Source organism: Podarcis raffonei, chromosome 10 (genome assembly GCF_027172205.1).
Source record: "Podarcis raffonei isolate rPodRaf1 chromosome 10, rPodRaf1.pri, whole genome shotgun sequence".
Classification (NCBI taxonomy): Eukaryota; Metazoa; Chordata; class Lepidosauria; order Squamata; family Lacertidae; genus Podarcis; species Podarcis raffonei.
The window spans coordinates 45,090,893-45,112,505 of record NC_070611.1 but is presented as its reverse complement, the minus strand read 5'-3'; the positions used below and the strand labels follow the sequence as shown (position 1 = coordinate 45,112,505).

Genomic DNA, 21,613 nt, shown 5'->3' with positions numbered 1-21,613 from the left:
CATACTGTCAGGGGATTGGAGGCAGAGAGGGGGGAGAGAATGGGCACTTACAGAGATCATGTGCCTTTAATTAGCAGTTGCTCTTCTTCTGATGAGGAAGGAGACAAAGGGCTGTCGGGAGGCAATGAATCTGAGAGGGGAGGGCCACTTCTGGGAACCAGCCACTCTCAGAGCAGAGGAAGAAGAGGGGCTGGGCTTAGGAGGTGGATCTGCTGGGGGAAGAAGCGGAAAGAGCCATTCGAGGCAACTGACTGATCGCGATGGTGTCGTTCTTTGAACTCCTGTAAATACTTTGAAGCTACCAATTAAACTCTGTAAATATGGCTGGATTCCTAGACTCTTATCTCAGCTAGCATTCACAGCTCATACCTGACACACACCAAGAATGACTCTGTGCTTTCCTGCCTTTGTTACTACAACTTGGTTAAGGCCAGCGTGCATTCACTTTCCTGTCTTCAGCAGATTTAAAAGCCAGGTGGATTTTGTTCTTTTGATTGCAGAAAATCTCTCATATATATATATATATATAGAGAGAGAGAGAGAGAGAGAGAGAGAGAGAGAGAGAGAGAGCGCTTTATTGATTCCAAAAGAAAACAATCAGTCAACAAAAACACTTTAACAATTACAGAAAGATACAATAGTTTCATAATACATATCTTCTATGGCGACTTCCCATCACCCCATCATGGTTCCTTAGTACTTTTTGGTTTGTCACACTTATCTTTATCAATAATAATACATCTTAGTTCTCTTAATTTTCTACTTTCCTACAGAAGTCACTCCAGGCCTGCCAACGAGTTCAGATTTTTGCAGTGCTCTCTGAGATACTTTGTATACATGTCCCGTTCCCTCATAAATGTTTGTTCAGTCCAGTTTCTTAATTTTCCATCATTTTTGCTAATTCTGCAAACTCCAGTTTAGTCAGTGTTACATCCAGTTTCTAGCTATTAGAATTCTTGCTGCCACAGTGGCATAGAGAAATCACTTCCTCACCTTTTTTGGTATATCCATGTCTGTTATGCCTAAAAGGAAGGCTTCAGGTTTGTTTGTTTTTGCAAAGGTAATCTTGAATATCTTTTTGAGTTCGTTGTAAACTGTTTCCCAAAATTCCTTTACTTTTCTACAGTTCCACCACATATGTAGCATTGTGCCTTCTGCCTCTCCACATCTCCAACAACATTTTGAGGTGTTCCTATACATTTTTGCTAGTTTTGATGGTGTTAAATACCACCTATATAGCATCTTCATAAAATTCTCTCTCAGCGTGTAGCACGCAGTAAACCTCAATCTTGTCTCAATTAGAACAGTGTTCCGTCCTGAGACTTTTCTCTCAATCTGGATAGTATTCAACAAAACTCTACAAGCACTCACAGATCAATTTATCACAAGGCACATGTAGAAATATTTACTCATATTCCAATATGCTGTTCTTTGGCTCTGAATGATAGCATACCACATAAATAAACAGATAAAATCCAGCGCACCCATCTTTGGATGTAAACCCTATTACAGTGGTACCTCGGGTTACATACGCTCCAGGTTACATACACTTCAGGTTACAGACTCCGCTAACCCAGAAATAGTACCTCAGGTTAAGAACTTTGCTTCAGGATGAGAACAGAAATCGTGCTCCGGCAGTGCAGCGGCAGCAGGAGGCCCCATTAGCTAAAGTGGTGCTTCAGGTTAAGAACAGTTTCAGGTTAAGAACGGACCTCCGGAACGAATTAAGTACAGTGGTACCTCGGGTTAAGTATGTAACCTGAAGCGTATGTAACCTGAGGTACCACTGTATTATCCTGAAAGGGAGCAGTGTTACACTATAGCAGAAAACAACCAGAGTCCCATGACACGTTAACACGAGACTTAACACATTTATTATAGATACTGTAATACTTATTGATAAAATTTCTAGTCATTAAAGGACGGCAATCAGATTATTTATTTAAGGGTGCAATTCTATGCTCATTCAGGAGCAATCTCCACTGAACACTGAACTGAGCGATTTACTTCAGGGCAAGAGCTGTTTCCTCTATGGCCACGGAACCCGTAAATTGCTGGGAATAAATCCCATTGAACTCAGTGGATTTACTTCAGAGGAGGCACAGTTCGGTTAGCACTGTAAGCAATATAAGCACTGCTATACACAATCCCCGCCCCCCCTCCCACTTCAGCTGCTCTGTCATTTCTTTAATGTGGCAATTCCGTGGGATTAGCTTCTGAGCAGACATATCTTCTAATTCCCAAACTCTGCTTCCAACTCCACGCCCAGCTTTCTCTCCTCCTCCAGGCTTCCCAAGCCAGCAAAAAAGCTTTTCTGCACTGCAAGGGCATTTCCCCATTCCCTCACTTTGCCTTTAAAGCAAGGAGAAAACACACACGTTCAAAAGTAGGTCTCTAATTTTTGTTGTCTTGCTGGCTAATTCTAAGTACTCTGTCAATTTTGGGATTGTTTGTTCTTTCCTCTTTTGTGCATATAGTATCCTTGCAGCTGTAGTGGCATAAAGGAAGAGATTGAGTACCTTCTTAGGAATATCAACATTTGTTATTCCTAGTAAGAAGGCTTCTGGTCTTTTGGGGAAAGTTATTTTGAGCATCTTTTTTTAGTTCTTCATAAACTGTTTCCCAGTAGGGTGTGTGTTTGTTGTTGTTGTTGTTGTTGTTGTTTTGCCAACTTACACTTCCACCACATAAGGGACTAGGTGGCATTGTAGTCTAAACCACTGAGCCTCTTGGGCTTGCCGATCAGAAGGTCGGCAGTTCAAATCCGCTTGACAGTGGTGAGCTCCTGTTGCTCCATCCCAGTTTCTACCAAACTAGCAGTTCAAAAGCACACCAGTGCAAGTAGATTAATAGGTACCACTGCGACGGGAAGGCAAACGGCATTTCCGTGTGCTCTGGTTTCCGTCACAGTGTTCTGTTGTGCCAGAAGCGGCTTAGTCATACTGGCCACATGACCCGGAAAGCTGTCTGTGGACAAATGCTGGCTCCCTCAGCCTGAAAGCGAAATGAGCACCGCACCCCATAGTCACCTTTGACTGGACTTAACTGTCCAGGGGTCCGTTACCTTTACCCTTACCTTTTACCACCACAAATGAGAAAAGGTGTTTTCTATCTCTTGGCACTTCCAGCAAAGATTTGATCCTTTTTTGTACAGAGTTTGCTGAGAGTTAGATACCATCTATACAGTATCCTAAATAAATAATGTTTCCTAAATAAATAAATTTTCCTTTAGGGTATAACACACCAATAAGTTCATTGTTGTTTTCCTTTCCCACAGGGTTATCTCAATATTATAACCTATGTTGATTGCCCAGTGTGTCATTGCTTTCATCAATTCATCCTTTGTTTCCCACTCAAGGATAATTTTATATATTTTGATATTAGTTTCTCTTTGCTTCCCAGTAGGGCTTTTTCGAATTCCGACCCTTCTTCTAAAAATCCTTTCAGTTTATCTTCTTTGAACCTCTTGTGCAGCTAATGGTGTTGAAACCAGCCTATAATCCATTCCTGCAGATCTTCTCTTTTCCTGAGTACCACCTTTCCTTCGTCAAATTCTATAAGCTCTTTATATATACTCCAATTATTCCTCGTATTTATTTTCTTTATAGCGATTGCTTCAATGAGGGATTTTCCTTTTAAGAAGATCCTTCCACAAACTCTATGAGTTTGAGTAGCCGCTGTTCTTTTGTTGGCATGCTTTCCTTCTTCCAAGTCCTTGCATATACAATTCTTGTGGCTGCTGTTGCATATAAAACAGATTCTGAGCCTTCTTAGGTATTTCCTCTCCTACTATGGTCAGTAAAAAGGCTTTGGGTTTCTTAGAGAATGTAAATTTGAACATTTTTTTAATTCCTCATATACCGTGTTCCAATGCTTTTTGGAGTGTTTACATTGCCACCACATGTGGATCAGAGAGTCTTCTGCCTCAAAACACTTCCAACAAAGATTGGCAAGTTTAGATGGTGTAAGATACCATCTTTTTTATTGTTGTTGTTGTTTAGTTGTTTAGTCATGTCCGACTCTTCGTGACCCCATGGACCAGAGCACGCCAGGCACTCCTGTCTTCCACTGCCTCCCGCAGTTTGGTCAGACTCATGTTTGTAGCTTCGAGAACACTGTCCAACATCTCGTCCTCTGTCATCCCCTTCTCCTACAGTTATTCGAAGCAGAGAATAAAAGAGAACTTACCTAAATTCAACTTCCTATCATGTGAAGACCTTCCTTATCTTGTAGCACCCTGCTTGTGGTTAACGCTTAGCTGGAATGAAATATTCAACGCAGCAATAGAGAAATTAAAATAGTAATTTATTTGTCAGACAAATAAATGAGAGACACAGTGGTATATGGTTACCAAAGCTCTGCCCACTCCAGCCCTGATGGTCAGCACTTATATTTCCTCAGCCCAGCCCCCTTGCTCCTCCTTTGGCTGCCTCTGTCCAATCAGCCTGGTTGAAATTTCTATTGGCTGTTTGCTAGAACCAATCATAAAAGATACACCCATTTCCTATTACCTTTTATGGGAGACAAAGAGCTATATTTCCTTCTATCTATAAATGGCAAACAAGTAGCCATATATCTTACATTTGCCTCAACAAGGCACCTTAATTACCAGATCACCTCCCTCTTGCCCTCCTTGCCCTATTGCCCTCCAAAACAGATGGCTAATGGTTTTAAATTTTTATCTTAAACAGAGGTCAGAGATCTTGGGTTCACATTCTCACACACCATCAATGAAAGATCTCCTTCTTTGGAGGTCTTTAAGCAGAGGCTTGACAACCATATGTCAGGAGTGCTCTGATGGTGTTTCCTGCTTGGCAGGGGGTTGGACTTGATGGCCCTTGTGGTCTCTTCCAACTCTATGATTCTATGATTCTATGAAATAAGAATCTAACATAAGAATCTAACATTTCTTACTTTCTAAATCCTTTGCATAATTACATTTAAGCCAATATATTTCATACATAACATATATAGATTTTTAGAAGCAAAGGCCTTTTCAAAGTAAAAACTTCTTCAGTTTACAACCCTCTTTCCTGGCCAGCTGCTTTTCCCATTAGCTCTTGCCCTTTAACCTGTGGCTCAAGTCTCTAATGGGAGACACATGGTATTATATTTTGTTAACAATGAATCCTACTATTTACCAACTCTTAATTAGTGCTTTTGCAGCTTGATTATATTCTGTAGGGTCAGTAACCTAGTAACCTTTGCTCTCAGCCTGTAATTCCCTTTTTACAACTTTGAGAATTTTGGCTCCTGCTATAAATCAGGGGGCCCTTGTCCAGGAGGATAAATATCTGCCAGTCTTTTAGACAGCTGGTCTTCTGCCTGGCATTAAAACATCTTTAAGCTCATTTTTAAAATACAGGCCTTGATCAGAAAATACAGGCCTTGATCAGATGCCTCAATCTGACCTACAAAGGTTCAATTTGATTAGCTGAACTTTTCACTTGTACACTGGACTTTCAGTCCTTGTGCAATTGCTCATTTATAGTTTTAAAGCCCTTGCATACCTTTTAAGATAACTCTATTAATAATGGCACATCATGTTCCTACAGTGATTCAAAGCAGAGAATAAATAAAAAAGAACAAAGGCGAAATAGAGAAACCAGCAGAGGCAAGAACACCGCCAGTCTGCAGAGCAAGAGTTGGGGAGAGACACAAAGCAGAGGGAATGGCTGGGATCGCGGTTTCCATCTCTTGGCTGGGGAGCCAACTCTCCTGCTGCCACAACAACCTCCCAGCTCTGGCCTTGTCTCTCCTACTACTTGCTCTGCTGCTTGATTACATCAAGCGGAGGAAGAGAAGCAGCCGCTGGCCACCAGGACCCACCCCTCTGCCTTTCATTGGGAACTTGCTACTGCTAGATGTAAATAACCCACATAAAACTGTTCAAGATGTAAGTACTGGCTGCACCATCTCTGAGGACACTGCATGTTACTGAATGATTGCATTAGCCAAGCTCTTAGTATTATTTAATTAGTTAGCCAGCTAGTTATTACCTGTTCTTCAGCCTAAGGCTACAGGGCAGGTAGTGGCTGTACTAGAATGCCGACCCCCTCCATAATATTGCACAATATTCCGCTACAGTTTTTGTTCTCATTAATTGATGCAGATTGGTGAACCAACAACCCCCTGGTGGGCAGCTCCACTTGAAATGATTTCAATAAAAAAGAAAAATATGGAAAAACTAGGGGTAACATACAAACAGCATTTCAAGGGAAGAGCAAGGCCAATTACAATTGAAACCATATGAAGAACTTAAACAGTTTTGTACCACCTGGCTACAATATCATCAATTATATGACAAATTTAACTCTGACAATAAAATAGGTTTCCAAAAAGAAGAACCCAGATTCCAGATAGAACTTTTGAACAATCCCAAAAAATATCTATCAAAAATGTATAATTTATTACTTGAATGGGAACTCAAAAATGAACAAATTAAAGAAGTAATGATCAAGTGGGACAGGATTTTAGATACGCGATTTCATTAGATCATTGGGAAAAACTTTGGAAATCAGATATTAATTTCACCGCATGCATTACTATCATGGAAAATATTATGAAGATGTTTTACAGGTGGTACTTAATCCCTGTAAAACTGGCTAAAATTTATAAACTAACATTGAATCTGTGTTGGAGATGTAAGGTATCAGAGAGATCCTTATATCATGTATGGTGGGGATGTGATAAAATTTTAAAAAATTGGGGAAATATACATGAGGAACTGAAAAAATGTTTAAAACAACAATTGGTAAGAAGACAGAAACATTCCTTTTAGGAATTATAACAAATGACATCCCAAACGACATGAAGAGAATCTTTTTATATGCAACAGCTGTCGCAAGGTTATTGATTGCAAAAAATTGGAAATCAGAAGAAGTACCAACATTGAAAGATTGGCAATATAAATTTTTTGAAATGATTGAATTAGCAAAAATGATGGCAACAATTCGAATGCAATCTAATCAAAATCTCAAACAGGAATGGAAATGTGTAGAAGAATGCATGACCAAAAGATGCTCCAACAAGCATTAACTGATATGTATAGACTGATTTCACAAAGTTAAGCTAAGCAGATATATAAGATTGAATGTTTAATTATTAAGATACAAAATTACAATCTCAATAATAATAATAACAAGTCATGCACGGGTGGAGGGAAGACACAGGGCAAGAAATAAGAAATGGATAAATGCTGGTACATAATGAAATGTGAAAATGTGAATTTACAAATATAATGTATATGTATCAATATGTAAAGATTGCATATATGTATTGCAACATTAAAATAAATAAATTAAGTGCAAAAAATTTTTTGATGCAGATTGGCAAACACACACACACACACACACACACACACAGAGAGAGAGAGAGAGACAGAGAGAAAGAATTTATTTTTGACACAGCCCTGCTACCAATGTTCAATGGCCTGCCCAGGACACTAATACCATACAGTGGTGGCTTTAGTCTGAGAGAATTAGGATTACGGTAATAAGGAGAGCTTTCATTTAAATTTGGCTTTGCGTTGTTACATTGGTCTTTTTATGAACCATTTTTAAAAGCCCCCAAGGGTTTCTTAGTTTACATGATGCATTTTCACTCCTCCTCAACCAAATGGAAGCAGTCTGTAGCGTGCACAACAGCAACCCCAGTGTCTGACCACCCCTGCCGCCTCCAAGCCACCAAGTGAGGCTCTCCACCTCCTCCCTGCCCAGAGCAATGCAAAGAGGGCAGAGATGGAAGGGAAGGGCTTTGCTAGTACCAGGGGCGTAGCTAGCTACTCCCGCACCCGAAGCAGCATGGGCTGGGTGAGCCTTCCATGGGGGCACCGCGGTCATCCATGCACAGGGTCAGCACAGCCATCCGCCCAGGGTGGTGGTGCGGTGAGCTGCCCACGGAGTCTGCCTGGCAGACGCAAGCCCCACCTGGAACAGAATAAGATTCAAGAGAGGAGGTGCTAGTCTGCTGTTGGCAGGTGAAAGTTCATGGGTAGAACAACCTGATAGGGCTGATCTCTCATCAGAGTTTGTGGAGGCCCTGATCCCTTCCCACACCATCTCTTCCTCTGTGGAGAAGTGAATGTTTATTATTACGGCTAAACAGCCAGCGTAGTAAAACCAAAATTTCAGCATCATTTTTACATAAACATTAAAACAATCCAAGTGGAATTTAACAATCCATATACTAATTAAATAAATTTAAAATATGTATCCGAGGAAATATAAACTCCATTACAAGTTTTTTTAAAAAAATAAATAAAAGAATTTGACTGTGAGCTGTGTCAATATATGACTGTTTGTGGAGCTGTATAATCTTTTGCTTTTGTTGACTTATGGCTATTGCACAATGAAGTCTGCAGTGGAAAAGAACTTGGCCCACAGTTTCAATGTGACCGCTCTTACATGGGCAGAACTTCTTGCCGTGGGGAATCTTTTTGTATCTGCCTTCCAATAGTGCGGATGGCAAGACATTGAATTTGGCTTGCGTAAATGCCTTTCTAAATTTGGGGGTGACCAAGTTTGACAAATAATTGGGAAGTGCTGGGGCCATTTTGTTTGTCCAAAGTGTGGTATATACCTCAGCTTGCGCTAAATGGTTTTGTAGTTTGGTATCTCTAATTCTCATTGAAATGTTCATTTTTGCTTGGGTGCTCCTCTCTCCCTCTCTCTCTCTCTCTCTACCCTGAGAAAACTAGTCTTTCTGTCTATATATTCTGGCGAAATGATTAAACATTTTTTATTAAACACCTCAAGCCTGAAATATGTCTGTGCTTTCTGGAATTTCCCATATATATTGTACTGCAACATTATACCTTCCCTACTTTTATTGTCCTTTCCCCCTGGATAATTTTCTCCCTTTCCTTCCTATTGATCAAAGCTGGAAAAAAAGTTTGGACCAGTCATCTCTCTGCAGTTTGGATGGCGCGATATGGTCATCCTGAGTGGGTTCAAGACGATAAAGGAGGCCCTGGGACAAAACCCTGAGAACTTTGTTGACCGACCAGAAGTTCCACTGTTCAGTCTACTAAACCGTGGAAAGAATTGTGGAGGTGAGTATAGCTGATCCCCTGATGGACTGGATAAGAAGCAGTAGAGTTGGAGAAACAGGCAGGAAGTGACCAGGCATGCAAGTGGGCCAGGATGCCACCTCAGGTGGTAAGTGAAAGACTCTGTTGCCTGGGAGAAGATGCATATTCATGTGACGTGGCAGGAGGTTTTTGAGAAACTTCTTCTTCTTAAACTTGCCTGTAAACAACTAAGTAGGGACAGGAAGGTAGACTAGAAGTGTTTGTGGGTTTATTTGCAAAGTCAGCCATACTGTTCCACAGGACAGCTATCATCTATCTGCTGGTTGTGTGTCAGCATAAGATGGAAGGCAGCCCAGTGGAAGGTTAACAGACATTGTTTAGTCTCTGCAGTTGTCAATCGAGTCCGAAGGCCAGAAAAATGGGCCAGCAGTTTAATGGGGACTCTACCATTCTTCACTTGTAAAAACAACAACAAATTAAGCAAAGGAAAGAATTAACTTTGGAATGTTTCTTTGGACAACTTGTCATGTTATTATATATTATATTATTTTATATTATTTTATATTATTTTATATTTTACATCCTCCAGGAATAGGATTTGCAACATGCGACAATGGCTGGAGGGAGCAGAGGCGATTCATTGTCTCCACCCTCAAGAATTTTGGGATGGGGAAGAAAACGCTTGAAAAAAGAGTGTCTGAAGAAGCTGGATATTTGTGTTCTGAGTTCAAATCCAAAGAAGGTACATCTCATTCCTGGGGACTTTTCCCCTGCTATGGGATCTCACTTGATGCAAAGCATGAGGAGCACTCTATACTTTATACAGAAACTAACTCCCATCTCCAAAGATTCTCATACAGTGGTACCTCCGTTTACGAACTTAATTTGTTCCAGAAGTCCATTCTTAACCCGAAACTGTTCTTAACCTGAGGCGCACTTTTGCTAATGGGGCCTCCTGCTGCCGCAGCACTGCCAGCATGCAACTTCGGCTCGCATTCCGGGGCAAAGTTCGCTACCCAGAACACCTACTTCTGGGTTAGCAACGCTCATTACCCAAAGTGTTTGTAAGGAGGATGGTACATAACCCGAGGTTCCACTGTATTTAATTTTTGAAGCATGTAAAATGATTACTAATAATCTTGTGGCACTATAAAGAATGCAAAAATTATTATGGCATAAGCTTTCATGGACTAGAATTCTCTTTATGAGATGTACTGAGTGAAAACCTAAATTACTTGTGTGGTAGCAAAGGAATTGGTGCTCCGAGCATGAAGTGTGGACATTTCAGGACATCTCTGCAACCCTTTAGCTCATCCAGTATGCAAAATAATGTAAGCACTATAACCAGGTGTTCTGGAGTCCAGAATCTGAGGGACCTCAAATTATTTTCCATGTGGCAGTACTGGCAGCAGCGCAGCTGATTCCCTTTCAGGTCCTCTTCAGATCTTGCTGTCATGAGAAAGGACTGGAAGAAAGTGAGAGAGGTTGGTGGTTGAGAGATATGAAGTTGCTCATTTTAGCCAGTCAGCCCCTCTGTCCCAGTCCCCCCGCAATGTCCTGCTTCTATTATTCAACTTTAAGAGGAGTAGTGCCTCTGCTGGGGAAAACTCAGCTGCCGTGTGTGGCTCCTAGAAGCTGTCAGCATGCGATAGCGGCCGCAGCCCAGGAATGGCTTCAAATGGGTGGCTAAGCAAGGTGAGGGTAGCCAATGGGTCTTTCACTCTTGGTGAGTTAGGGGCTTTCATTGCATGCAAAGACAGGCTCTGGCAGACTGAATGGATGAGACCAATAGTGGGTCCAACAGTCAAGAAGGGGTGTGTGTGTGTGTGTGTGTGTGTGTGTGTGTGTATGATGTCCAGTAGCACCTTAGAGACCAACTAAATTGTTCTTGGTATAAGCTTTCATGTGCATGCACACTTCTTCTGATACACTGAAGCAGAAGTCACCAGACCCTTATATATAGTGGGAGGGTGGGGTGGGGTTTTTCTCAGGAGGGTAGTAGGAGATGGATGATTGACTCAATGGGTATGGTACACCTTTGAACGACTGTTAACGACTGCAATTAGTCCTACAGGAAAAAGCAAGGGATAGTATGCAGATGATTAGCATATGTAATGAGACAGGAATCCAATATCTCTATTAAGACCAGGCCTGGCCATAGTTTTCAGTTTAATGATAGGTTGTAATTCAGCAACTTCTCTTTCAAGTCTGTCTCTTAATAGAGATATTGGATTCCTGTCTCATTCCCTTGCTTTTTCCTGTGGAGCCGCTAAGATGGTTGGATGGTGCTTTGTACTGGTGCCAAATGTATTGCTCTGCTTTCCTTCACATCAGTGACGCCGAGAGGTGAGTTTTGTCGTCTGGGCAGCCCAGGATCTCCATGCAAATTCTGCTCCGGGGAAGTCGCTTCAGTGCTATTAACACAGTGGTTTGACTTCACCCCTGGAGGCACACACCATTCTCTCTCGAGACAGACAATGCCAACAACAACATCCATGTTATGTAGCAAAGGATCTCAGGAATTTACAGTCCCATTTATTGAAAGGGTAAATAGTTTATAGGTGGTGGAGTACAGCTTCCAACATTCCCATATCCTGGCTATGGCTAATGGGAATTGAAGCCAAAAATACCCGGAGGATAGCAAGTTATGGAAGGCCAACCTCAACAATGGCTGTTTAATGAAGAATGGGCAATATATGACAACATACTTCTGATCTGCTCCTTGTTCTTACATCTCATCCAGGTTCTCCTTTTGATCCACAAATCCTCATCTACAGGGCTGTTAGTAATATCTTCTGCACTCTAGCATTTGGTGACCGCTTTGAATACAGTGACAATACATTCCTGAAGCTAATGCATGTGACTGAGGAATTCATGAAGGAAGCAATCAGAAATTTGCCCCAGGTACCTTCATGAGTTTGTCTGGGCATTAAAAGGAAGCAGCCATTTGAAGTGTATGTTTTGTGTGACTACCACATCCGAGTTATGGAGCATCCCCACTAAGGTGCTTATCTGAATCAATCACTTCAGCATATCTTTAAAACCTGGTATTTTTAAAGAAAAAAGAAGAGGAACACAAGCTAAAGACCAAGACAGCAAGATTAAAACACGAACATAGGCAAACAAAAATTAAAAGTGATTTATGAAAAATTATTAGAGGCAGAAAAACCTATTACAAATAACTTCAGAAAGAAAATTAGGACAATTCCATTCATTAAAAAAGATAATTGTCAACATGCTACTAACAAGCATTAATTAAAGCAGGGGTGCAAAATGATAATGAACAAAATAATGGTATCAGATTACAGTAAATGGTAGGAATTAGCATCCACTAGTATTTGGACAGATGTTGGAAAAGCTTTTGATAGGATGGAGTGCATTACCATTTTCGTGTGATGAAGAAATATGGGTTTGGTGCAAAATTCAGCTATGTTTTACTCAGAATTGACTCACTTAAAGAACATGAGTAAAACTGGTCTATTGAATTCAGTAGGTTTACTCTGAGTAAACCTTAACAGAAGGCCACCCTTTATTTTATTTCATAAAACCTCTAAGTGGTATTAAAAAGATATATAATATATGCTTTAAAAGTTGGCGGATAACTGGTAATGACATTGAAAGCTCTTTATGTTTTAGGACTAGGATATCTGAAGGAGCTGGCTTCTCCCACTAATGTGAGCCTACCAGCCTATTCAGAGACCCTTGTATCTCCTAACATCCCCACAGATTATGGCTAAGAAAAGTTAATTATCAATGGATATGCTCAGTCTCTGGAACTCTGTACCACAGGGTGGATGTGAGGGAGGGAATGGGAGTGAAGCTGGCAAGGAATAATCTCCCCGTCAGTATGAAGAACTGACTGGTTAGGAACTACCTATCAGAATGCACTTTCAGTTCTAGTGAAATATTTATTAAATGTCTTTTGTATCTGAAAAGGTTGTGATATCTCTTCTTTCTCTGATTTCTGCCCTGCCAGCTTATTGCTGCAGGATCCTGGTTGTCCTATTTTCCTGGACCTCATCGTAAACTGCAGAAACGCTATGGAGATATTAGTATAATTCTAAAAGAGATTGTGAGTGAACATAAGAAAACCAGAGATCCTACCTTCCCAAGAGATTTGATTGATGCATTTCTGGAGGAGATAGATAAGGTAGGAAGACATTTATAGTCACAGAACCACTGGGACTTCTTTTGTAGCTTCTTCATTAGGATTGATTTATTTAGAATTTCTGCCATTTAAACCATGCCAGTAAAATTACAAGACCTGGTGGGTAAACACCTCTAACTCTTTACCCTGACATCAGCTTGTGCATTTGAGTTCATCTCCTGAAGTACCTTGGAGAAAAAGATGGGAGACAAATTAAATAAACAAACAAGTAGTCATTAAGCAGTTGTTTCATATGCCCAGACAATGACAACCTATGCTCTGAAACTGGTGAATTTATTGCTCAGTGCAATTATGCCAAAGAAAGAGCTAGGCTGTATTAGATGTTACTGTGGGATGAGGCTGCCATTTTTTTCAACACCCATGTGCTTTATGAAATGCAGTATTTCTCAAGAAACTGAGCAGCTTTTCCTTTATTATTCACTTTGCTTTGGTCAGATATATACTATTGATAGCAAGGGGAAAGATCATTAGTACACACTATTCTCTAACAAATATGACATGATATTGTGCTATTTCCATGTGAGTTACTAACTTGTTCCATTTCCTTCAGGCTAAAGGGAAACCAGATAGCAGTTTTAATGAGCAAAACCTTATTAATATCCTTGTTGACCTGTTTATGGCTGGCTCTGAAACAAGTTCTTCCACCGTACTCTGGGGACTGTTGAACATGGTCAATCACCCTGAGGTTCAGAGTAAGTGATCAGTATTGGGGAAGGTAGACTGATCCCTCATGGGGTTTTCCAATTGAAAGGCTTACTCATGGGCAAGTTAGCTGTGCAATTGCTTTAGATCTGATTTGGATTCAAAACTTCCACATCAGGAGGAAGGCCAGGATAACAATTCAATAAATAAATTACAATTATGAAATGGCTCAAAATAGAAACAAGGCAGTTGGAACCAAGCACTTGGAAAACAAAGCTGCTTTGCCTAATAAAACTTTATTTGTATTTTGGAAGCTGTTTCTTTGTCCTAACTATGTATCACTTTGTAACAACTCTGCACTAACTCTGGAAAAATTTTTTAATCTGTGTCTTTAAATGTTGATGCTCATAGGCTCTCATCTGGGTATTTTTCAAAAAGGTGGTTTTTTATTTACAGTATTCACAAATATATCCACTTCTGAATAGCTGAGTGCCCCTTAAGTATGTATGCCTTCAAACGAATAGGCATTTGAACACCTAAATCTGATGTTACTTCATAGAATTGTCGAGATGGAAGGTACTCTGAGGGTCATCTAATTCAACCCCCTATAATGCAGGAATCTTTTGCCCAATGTGGGACTCAAATCTATGCTCTATCAACTGAGCTATTAGTTACAGTGCAGATTAATGAAGATAAAAGAATTTGAAACAGCTGAGACGATGTGGGAAATGTACATGTCTACAATGGAGAAGAACTGCATAGATTATATAAACAAATGATAAACTAAACCACCACCCACCAAAGATTGAATCAATATTTGGGTTATGTGGAGGATATTCAGCAGACCCCTACTTGGAGCCCCAGATTCAAATCTGTGCTCAGCCTTAAAGTTCGCAGAGTGTCCAGGGCTGCTGAAATTTTCTATGCAAACAACAACAACATGCTACCATAACATGCTTGGAGAATTGGAAGGATTAAGACACACATGCAATGCAATAATACTTCTAAATGAATATTTCCAGAAAGGGTCCAAGAAGAAATTGATGAAGAGATTGGCAGGGTACGATCACCTGTGATGGAAGACCAGTTGAAGCTGCCTTATACTTGTGCTGTGATACATGAAATTCAACGATGTGCTGATGTTTTACCTTTTGCAATGCCATATATGGTCCACAGAGATACTGAGGTTGGCAAGTTTGTCATTCCTAAGGTAAATCAGAACCAGGGTGGTCACACGTGAGAGATCTTTATGCTAACAGTAGCAAAAGTCGATTGAACTGGAACTCATGGCTGCAAAGTAAAAAAAGTTGCAGGAATTCATACTAACTACTTACACATCAATTGAACAAGAGACAGACCAACTCAAAGCTGGCTAGTGCATGCTTTAAATAGGGAGCAATTATGACCGCACAGCAGGCACAATGTGTTGCCTCTTCTGTTACTGTAAACCAGCATTGCAAACCAACCCCAAATGTTATGCCGGAGAAACAGCTTGTGGTAAATTTCTATGCTGCCAGCAGCCATTAGTATAAAATGCAGCCTGGAAGGATCACACAACACGGTCACAGTCAAGAATTGCAAGGAGAGAGAACTTGGTAGGCCTAAATGTCTAGTATAAAACCCTTTGAAGAGTAGTACTGGAAATACCAGGAACTGTAGCAAAAGGAGCTTTCTGTTTTTTCAAAGATGAGTAGGGAATCCAGCCCCCTACTCAGGCCCATGAAGGCCACTGGGTGATGCTGAGCCAATCACCTTTTCTCAGCCTAACATACCTCAGTAGCCCTGTTATGAGGATGAAATGGAGGAAGAACTACCGGTATGCATGCTGCCATGATGATGGGATGTAGAGGCAATAAGTAAATAAATGTAAATAAGCACATTTCAGACAGGTACTTCATAAGACACATTACTTGCAGATTTAAATGACATACCTTCTTCTACAATTGCCTTGAATCAGAGGGGTGACTTCGTAATGGGAATGGAAGAATTTCTCAATCTGTCTTTTTTCAAATCTTACATTCAATTCTCCACATTTCAGCAAATTGTCTTTAAGAACTTCCTGAAAATTTACCAAATGTGTTAACACACATTTGTCCTGATAAGCTCTTTCCTCCTCTCTCTCTCCTCCATGCAGGCCTGGACTCAGCACTGGGTATCCTTGGACTTGGCCCCCTGCTGCTGATGTGTGCTCCAGCCACCCACAAGCTTGCCTTACCAGCAGTGGATTCTAATCTCTTGCTTTTTCTTGCCATTTTAGGAGACTGCTGTCTTTAATCATCTGTCCTCTGTGCTAAAGGATGAGACAATGTGGGAGAAGCCACATGAATTCTACCCAGAGCACTTCCTGGATGCAGATGGGCAGTTTGTCAAGCGAGAGGCCTTCCTACCTTTCTCTCTAGGTAAATCCAAAAGAGGAATGGCTGAGGTATAAGGGGAAAGATTATAAGCTGTCCTGTTATCTTCCTTTCTCTTTCCCGCCTGATGGGAAAGCAAGAGTAACAGGTTTCCATAGTCAGCTCCTTGAGAAGAGAGAGTATGTACTTTTGACTCAAACTTGTTTTTTTTAATAAAAAAACAACAACCATCAGGATCATACTTTACAACCAACTTCCCCTATTTCCCGGCTACCTTCTAAGGAGAAAATATTGAGAAGACATAGACATTTCAGATTGTACTTCACAAGTGGTTTATATTTGTGTGTGGTTATTTGAAATATATAAGCCAATTTTCAGAACCACTGCAGTCTGTGACTGTGTTGAATTCAGCTTTGGGCACATTTTAAGTGTGTTTTACAGTGACAAGCAGTTCTGTGGCTGCAGGGAATATAGGCCATAGTGGCATTCCAACTCATGTTAAGAAAATAGTGGTCATGCTTTAAGATCACACCTCTACCTGTGTAACCAGCAGGGTAGCACAGCAGAGCTTCAGGATCTTTGTCCTTTACCGTTGTCAGCCATTACAGAGTTGATGGTGAAGAAAATTCTTTGGCCACACCGTTAGAAATAAAGTGTTTTATAGCCATAAGACCATTATTATTCACACTATATACATGAAGTTAGGAGATGCTAGTGCACCATATACTATACCCTACTAAGTATAGTAACCTTGTCTTAGGAGGCTGTAGTCAAAATAGTAAAAGAGACTTAAACTAGAGAGAGGCTCACACATGGCTGCTGGATACAGCTGGCTGTATATCAGTCAACACACACAGACACCCCTCTTTCAGGTGAGAAAGGGGGGGTATGGAGTCATGCCAGAAACTTGTAGTCTTGAGCTGTATTCAGGTGGACCGCCACAGCTGGCATTCCAACTCGAAACATAAATCAGTTGAGGACAACTCAAGAGACAGACCCAAGCACGATCAATGCAATTAACAGCAATATTTAATTTACACTAACACTCCTTCTAACTGGGCAGGTTTAGATCCATTCCAATCTGGATTCGAGCATGGCCATGGGGCGGAGTCGCTCTGATAGATGAGCTCTTCAGGGAGTGGGACAGGCAGAATGCAACTTTGCTTTTGCTTCTTGTTGTCTCTTCTTCTTTTGATATTTAATATCCCTAGTGCCATTAAGATTGAATTACTGCAATGCGCTCTGTATGGGGCTTCCTTTGTGCTTGATTCATAAGCAAAATGTTGTGGCATGAATCCTGATGGGAGAGAGACCCTAACAGCGCATAACCCCTCTGTCCAGAGACCTGCACTGGTTGCTCATTTGCTACTGGTCCAAATTCAAGGGGTTAATATTAGTATATTAATCTTTTGGCCACTTGGGACTAATAATTAAATCCAGAGACTCTGAGATAATAATAGCTAGGTAGGCTCAGCTCACTCTTTAAATTTTAAAAGAATTGCAAGGACCAGTGTGCGTAGGAAGCTAAATTTTACGCCTCCCTGTAGCCTGGACTGCAAGAGCAAAGGGTGGCGAGTGAACCAGCCCCTCCCCACTGCTGCCTCCCACAGTTTGGTTCTCTCTGTTGACACCAGATGGAGATCTATGTTCCTACTAATGAACAGGCCTTTAACCTCTGGAACCTGTTTATTGATCCAGCCAGCTGTCTGTAGTGGGTAGTGTGGTAAGGCAGTTTTGTGTGGAGTAAATAACAAGACCTTTGACAAAGTTACAGTAAAACAAAGCTAGACTAGAGGCAGCAATTTCATCTGTTATTGTTACAGTGTAAAGGGAGGGGGGAAGAGGTATTGCGATGAGGTTAATCTGATGGACAAATTCCTGCCCGGCTCTGAATATGGCGACCAGCAATTTGTCCATAGGAAGCAAGGTCAAGCATAGCCAAAAAGCCTAGAAAAGAGGGAGGGAGAGAGAGGGGGACGGAGATCCGATGAGGGACCAGGTGGGGAGGTGGATACTGACCAGATTTTAAATACACAAGAGGCAGGCCAGAGTGGAGCCTATAGGTGCAGTCCGATCCACCCCTTCCTCCTGATCTCATGCACAAAATACTATGTCTCCTTTTCCTACAGGTCGCCATGCATGCCCTGGAGAACCTCTGTCCAAAATGGAGCTCTTCCTCTTCTTCACCAGCCTTCTGCAGCATTTCACCTTTTGCTTTCCAAGAAACTGTCCCAGGCCCAAGATAGAAAGAGTATTTACCCTAATCACTAATCCATCCCCTTTCCAGATTTGTGCCATTCCTAGATAATATTTCTAAGCTTAGTGTATCTTACAGTTTAACCATTAACCTCAAAAACAACTACAGAAGCCAGGAACATCATCTTAAAATGGTCTAATTCTGTTAATGTCTCCCAAATAAAGTCTTGTTGTGCTGAGTTGGGTTCCTATAAACCAGGGGTGGTGATTGGATGACTGTCTACGACACCATGAACAAAGAGGTATCTGCCTACTGAGTCTGCCAAACTTTCCTCAACACTCAGAGGGCAAAGTTTGCTTATCAGGACAGCCACACCTCTGGCTTTTCCTAAGCCAGGGGCTTGTAGTTATGTCTCCTACAGGAGAACAATCTGGATGAGTGCCTGGTCTTTAGCTCCTGAACAGCAGGAGACCTGCCTAAGTTGTTTTGCAAAGTTTTTCCTTTCTGTATTTGCCACAGCAGGGGGTGAGAGGATTCTTTAACATCTATTTGCACTTAATGTGTTTTGGGAAAATCATGTGAGGAGACAGCTGCTCTTTTGGACTTAAGGGATTCCAATATCCTGGTGTCCAAACAACTCATTCATCAAGCACAGTTCCAACTTCACTCATTAGCTAAAAACACTGAAAATCAGGAGCAGCCAGCCTGCACATTTTGTTTTATAGCTTTCTTTCCACAAGGCCTAGAGACTTACTTTTTTAAAAAAATGAAAACTTGGAGTCTGGGCCCCTTCTCTGGGAGGGATGGCAGATTTGCCTCTGGGTGACATTCTCCCCCCCCCCCTGCTTCCTGCCCACTTGCTCATGGCACCAATGCCTTCTCCTCCCCGGGGCAATATATTCAAGAAAGCCTTCCCTCTCCCAGCCTCACTTCCATTTTCTTTCTCTGGTTCATTCTCCTTGCTTTCTGGCTTTCCTGCATTCCCAGAATAGTTTAATAATCTATCCCTCTTCACAGGGAACTCTGGGAATGGTAGCTCTAGGAGGAGAATGGGGGTCTTCTAGCAACTCTTGACAGCTTTAACATCTTTAGAGGAAGCTATGGCTGTTTATAAAGTGCTTTATAATGTATGGTGTGAGTGTGGATGTGGACATGGTCCTGCTCCTTGTGATCCTGCTCCACTAGATGTCACTATTTCTAAGCAAAAATCTCACCCCCTCCTGTCTTAAAAAAGACACACATCAACTGGATAAACATGTTTTTTCCAGCTAATATTAGATGATTGTTGTAAATTGAAGCAGGTATAGAAATTGTAGGTGGGGTGGCAGACGTAAGAGGAGGAACGTACCCAATATTTCTATATTTTACATATTGTGACTTTGATTGATTATAAACAATAATGGCAGCAATCAATCAATTAATTGTTGCAATTGTTGGGAGTGATTTGGCATTTCTTTGCTGGTATTCTGAAGGTTGATTTTACCATGAAATATTATAATTGACTTAAGTCATTTATTTTTACAATTATATATATAGTTTTCATTATAACATATTTGCATTGGATTGACTTAGTCTAGGGTGGGAACTTAGTTGTAGATTTTGTCATTTCTTTGGCTTGTAGAACTGACCTGTGCATAGCAGTGTAGACAGGCAGTATACAAATGGAACAGAAATGAATTTTTAAAAAACAAGTTTAGTTTTAATAAAATTATGAATCTGCACCTGACTGTTACTCAGAGTATACCTATTGAAATTATTGGCCCTAACATAGCTGAGGTGTGCCTATGTTGCAGCAAGAACCGTTTTTGAAGATGCCTTCCATCCTGTGTGACGGCCAGGCTGTGGCTCAGCCATAGAGCTCCTGCCTTGCATGCGTAATCTCCCAGGTTCAGTCCCCAATGGCATCCCAAAGGAGGCAGGGTTATACAAAGTAAGAGGCCTCCCCTTTCCCAGGAGGGAATGCTTCTTCTAAATAGAGGCATCCTGTTATCTCTTGTGGCCCTCCAGACATTGTTGCAATCTGTGCTATTTTTCTAGAAAAAGAGGTGCAGAACTCACCATGAACGCCTCCCTTGTTCTCTTAGAATGGCACCTACCTGAGAGGTGCCGGAACTGAGTTCCAGTGAGTTCCAGCTGAAGAAAAAGCTCTGGTTGCAATACTACAGTTCTCATCACCACTAACCATGCTGGCTGGGGAAGGTGGAAGTTCACAGGTTCCCCATCCTCGAAATAACCAAATAACAGAATGCATCCCAATGTCCCAGAAGTCTATGATTTTGAAACGAATTTTTACAGATTTGAACAACTCCCTCTCTCCCTTTGAAGTGGCAGGGGAAGACAGCAAATTCATCACCATGGAGATGTCTGAAGGGAGTCTTCAAAGTCATTGTGATTTACTAATTGTATTTATTTATTTTTAAATATAATTATTGCTTTGTGTCATTTTGTCTTGAGTGATGTTTTTCCCCTCCCGTAGAAGGCAGCTTTGTAGATACAGTCATACCTGGGAGTCAAACGTTCCGGCTCCCAAACGCTTGAAAACTGGAAGTGACTGTTCCGGTTTTAGAACATTTTTGTGTGTGTGTGCAATTAGAAACCATTTGGAAGCCGCGCCTTGGTTTCTGAACATTTCAGAAGTCAAACGGACTTCCAGAACGGATTTCATTTGACTTCCAAGGTACAACTGTACTTCTGATTAAATAAATTCAACTATTTGCTCTTGCACTACAAGGGAAAATGCCTTCCACCCCTTTTCCACCTAGTCGTTGCCCCAAAGCGTAGAATTAGAGGGTCACCACATTCCATGGCAGATCATTTTTTAAAATTATTAATTGCATGTCAACCAAAACACTCACACTCTACCACACCTCCACTCTGACTAGTCTCTGCTTCTAGTCTGAGTATTTGATAGCAGTGGCTGCTGGGGACCATTGTTTCTGCTGGGCCAGAAGGCAGGGGCAGCTAACAGAAGGCAAAGTCAGGGGTAGGATGAGCCTGGGGTCACAAAGGGAAGAGCTAATGGGAGGAAGAGCCAGTTAGCGCTGGTTCTCTCCCCATTCTTCCCTCGCTTGCAAGGACATTAATGATATGGTCACACCTTTCCCAAAGCCCAGCACCTCACTTAGCTGGCTTTGGGAAGGCAGTGTGAGAGCTATTGGGTGTCAAATTTTGGCCTCGCTCCCTGTCTCCGCTGCAACAAAGCAGTGCGTGAAGTCCTCTTG

At 41.3% G+C, this 21,613-nt stretch overlaps 1 protein-coding gene across 4 annotated transcripts; it reads left to right on the top strand.

Moving 5' to 3' along the window:
* Nucleotides 1-1,846: 1,846 nt before the first annotated feature.
* On the top strand, nucleotides 1,847-20,825 carry LOC128422220 (cytochrome P450 2D14-like). Of its 4 annotated transcripts, none has more exons than XM_053405953.1 (10): nucleotides 1,847-2,386; nucleotides 5,556-5,896; nucleotides 8,881-9,052; nucleotides 9,621-9,773; nucleotides 11,775-11,935; nucleotides 13,008-13,181; nucleotides 13,750-13,891; nucleotides 14,864-15,051; nucleotides 16,099-16,240; nucleotides 20,477-20,825. In XM_053405953.1, the coding sequence occupies exons 2-10, from the start codon at nucleotides 5,672-5,674 to the stop codon at nucleotides 20,506-20,508; spliced, it is 1,389 nt and encodes a 462-aa protein (XP_053261928.1). In that variant the 5' UTR covers nucleotides 1,847-2,386; nucleotides 5,556-5,671; the 3' UTR covers nucleotides 20,509-20,825. The 4 variants fall into 4 exon arrangements, with proteins under 4 accessions (XP_053261928.1, XP_053261926.1, XP_053261925.1 ...); XM_053405951.1 differs by lacking the exon at nucleotides 20,477-20,825 and adding an exon at nucleotides 18,325-18,567 and having other exon boundaries at nucleotides 1,848-2,386; nucleotides 14,864-15,027; XM_053405950.1 differs by lacking the exon at nucleotides 20,477-20,825 and adding an exon at nucleotides 18,325-18,567 and having other exon boundaries at nucleotides 1,851-2,386.
* The last annotated feature ends 788 nt before the right edge of the window (nucleotides 20,826-21,613 follow it).

Coding starts and splice junctions, on each gene's coding strand:
- LOC128422220 (XM_053405950.1), top strand. CDS start 5,672: ATGGCTGGGATCGCGGTTTCCATCTCTTGGCTGGGGAGCCAACTCTCC. Junction 11,936..13,007: donor CAATCAGAAATTTGCCCCAG/GTACCTTCATGA, acceptor CTGCCCTGCCAG/CTTATTGCTGCAGGATCCTG. Junction 13,892..14,863: donor CAATCACCCTGAGGTTCAGA/GTAAGTGATCAG, acceptor GAATATTTCCAG/AAAGGGTCCAAGAAGAAATT.